At 45.8% G+C, this 2,677-nt stretch overlaps 1 protein-coding gene across 3 annotated transcripts in view; it reads left to right on the top strand.

The window, feature by feature from the left end:
* Positions 1–2,677, top strand: part of GLIPR2 (GLI pathogenesis related 2) — a 37,816-nt gene that overhangs the window by 17,782 nt on the left and 17,357 nt on the right. For all 3 annotated transcript variants that reach the window (XM_025198314.1, XM_006018963.3, XM_014517616.2), the window contains exon 3: positions 1,044–1,147. In XM_025198314.1, coding sequence (XP_025054099.1) covers positions 1,044–1,147 — 104 coding nt within the window. The remainder of the gene's footprint in view (positions 1–1,043; positions 1,148–2,677) is intronic.

Here is a 2,677-nt window from a genome sequence, read left to right as displayed (position 1 = left end):
GATATAATTAATAATCTTAATTAGGCGGGAGGCTGCCCATTTCTTGCCTGTTGCCAGGGGACATTAGCTGCGGCTCTGTTCCTCCCCTGCACTGCAGCCCAAGCCTTGTAGATGGCATCCACTGTTGTCAACATCACTGGCCCCACTCTGGGCCCCAGAATCCTCTAGTCTGAACCCCACCTGGATCCCTCCATTCAGGCAGCTTACTCTGCCTTCATTCTAGGCTACCTAGCTCCCTGAGCTGTTCCCCCTTACGCGTGTGGTCCCCCCAGGACCTTTGGCTACACTCGCCCTGGCCTCACCTCCAGGCCAGTCAGAACCCCAGGTCCTCATCTCTGGGCACCCGTTGCGGAGGGCCCTTGGCCCTTTGACCCTTCTGGTCCTGGCCCCAGCATTGACCAGTTGGGGGATTTCAAGACAGGTTTCTGAGTCTATAGCCCCACTCTCTCCAGGGTCCACCTTCCAGACCCTATGAGGGGGTAACCCACCCAGTTGGGGGAGCTGGGGTTATTAAGGCACCCCAACCTTCTTTTCACTGGGGTGGTAACTGGCCTGGTATTTCCCAGGGACTCCCGCACCACTGGGAGTCCCACCAGGCCACCCACTCCCAGCAGGGTGCAGTTTTAGGTCATGCCCAGGACCAAGAGCCTCCAAACCATCCCCTACATCTCCTGCCCTTAGCTCCAAAATGTTCCAAGCAGCCTTGCAGCCAGACAATGTTACTACTTGCCTGCCAGCGGTGAATTGTTCTGTTTATATAGGCAGCCAGGGCCACAATCAAGCCCCTGTTGGCTGTTGGGCTGGCCCCTTAAAGTGGCAGGCACCAACAGTGCCCTGCCATAGGGGGCTAAGCCATGTTAGCCCCCAGCCCCCACCCCTGGCTCCCTTCTGCTGCCTATGTTCACTACTATATAGGTATATGGAAATTCAGAAACAGGTTTGTAACATCCCCATCTTCTAGACTGATTTTCCCTCTGCATGCCATACAAGCTGGTGCTTCTCTCTCGCTGGTATGTTATATAATTTGTGGATTTCTTTGTTAGGTATGCGGAAGCATTGGCTAGCACAAGAGTCCTCAAACACAGCCCTGAATCTGCTAATGGAAAATGTGGAGAAAACCTAGCATGGGCTTCCTATGATCAACCAGGTAAATTTAGTTTTTCCTCCTGTGTCAACAATATTTAGTATACAAGTCTTGTTACTTTGAGTTAGAAATAAAAATAGTAAAACAGGCCATATTCTGTGCTGGCCAGCAGCAGGGGGAAGAGCAGTGAAAGGTATCTCCTTTGTTCCAGGAACCCTCCCAGCCTGGTTCCCTGATACTGGTGTAGGCATGTGCATTTGTACATTATTTAACCTCTGTTCTGAAAAGGAGAAGCATATGCAGCAGCTAACATGACCTGGTGATATCAGGGTAAGGAGCTAGTAAGCTGGTGGGCTGTGAGTAGAGGCTTTGATGCTGCAGTGCATGGACTCATTTAACAGCCAACTCCTCGCTGAAGAGGAGTCTTGAGTGCTAGAAACAAATTCTGCCCTACTGCTTTCATGGGGGTGGGGATGGAGAAAGAACCCTTTACATCCTCTTTGTTGTTTCTCTTTTTTTGTTATTTTGCATCATTCTAACACACCATAACCCCTGGCCCAAGATTGCCAATAAGCTTGAGAAATCTAGTTGTTTATGAAGTATGGAAATTGCTCCATTGAAATGCTTAAGGACGTTGTGCCCACCTCTTTTTGTTCAGTTCTGAATCTCCTGTTTAAATACTCTGTAATCCAAAAGCGATATGAATTTGGTAGCTTTTAGTTTAGTTTAGCTGTTAAAAGAACTGAGCTCTCATTAAAACTCTCTCACATAGGCAACGCATGATGAGCTCTCAGTCAGAATAATTTTCAGTGTGCTCTTGCTCATCCCTATCTCTTCTCCAGTACACTGGGTTAACACTGGGTTAAGCTCTCTCTGTTCATTAAAAGTGAACATTTGCATTATCACCCTTTGCTAGCATTTTCAAAAAAGCTTGAGGAAGGTAGGCATTCAAATTCTGTTGAAGTTGGCCTGGCCCGTAACTCTTTTTGGCTCTGTCAGTTTATGGATATTTGTTAATATTGAAAAGTCACTACACATTTTGGTCCACTTCATGACTACTAGCATATTGTCCTTTGGAATGCCCTCAGGTAGTATGGGAAAGCACAGCTGTGTGATGAGGTTAACACAGTGACTATGCCTTGTTAGTTGATCTTAATTCTTCCTTTTCAGTAGGATCAGTGCCCCACACAAATTTCTGAAAAGTAAAATTATATAACTTTGTTACTTATAAAATTCTAGTTGAGAGAGCCAGAAAAAGATTAAATGAAGCTTACGCCTCCATGGAGCCTTCATGCTGTTTCCTCAGCTCTTTTATCTTTGTTGAGTACTTCTTATGTAGCTTTACCTAATTTTTTATTTACAATATTGCATGCCCTACTGAGAAATCTGACACCCGTCTTATTTGTTCCCTACAGTTATCATTTTTATGCTGCGATTGTTTTGACTGTATTAAATTTTCTGTAGTGTAGGACCTTTGTAAGTACCTGAGGATGAAAGCTAGTTGTATACAGAAAATTGTTCTCAGTTGTTGGCTTAGGCTTTGTCCCTGTGGAGTTGGTTCTTTTTTTTTCCTTTTCTTCCTGTGCAGTTCCA

The sequence above is a fragment of the Alligator sinensis genome, unplaced genomic scaffold, assembly GCF_000455745.1.
Source record: "Alligator sinensis unplaced genomic scaffold, ASM45574v1 scaffold428_1, whole genome shotgun sequence".
NCBI lineage: Eukaryota > Metazoa > Chordata > Crocodylia > Alligatoridae > Alligator > Alligator sinensis.
This window is presented reverse-complemented; position numbering and strand designations above follow the sequence as displayed.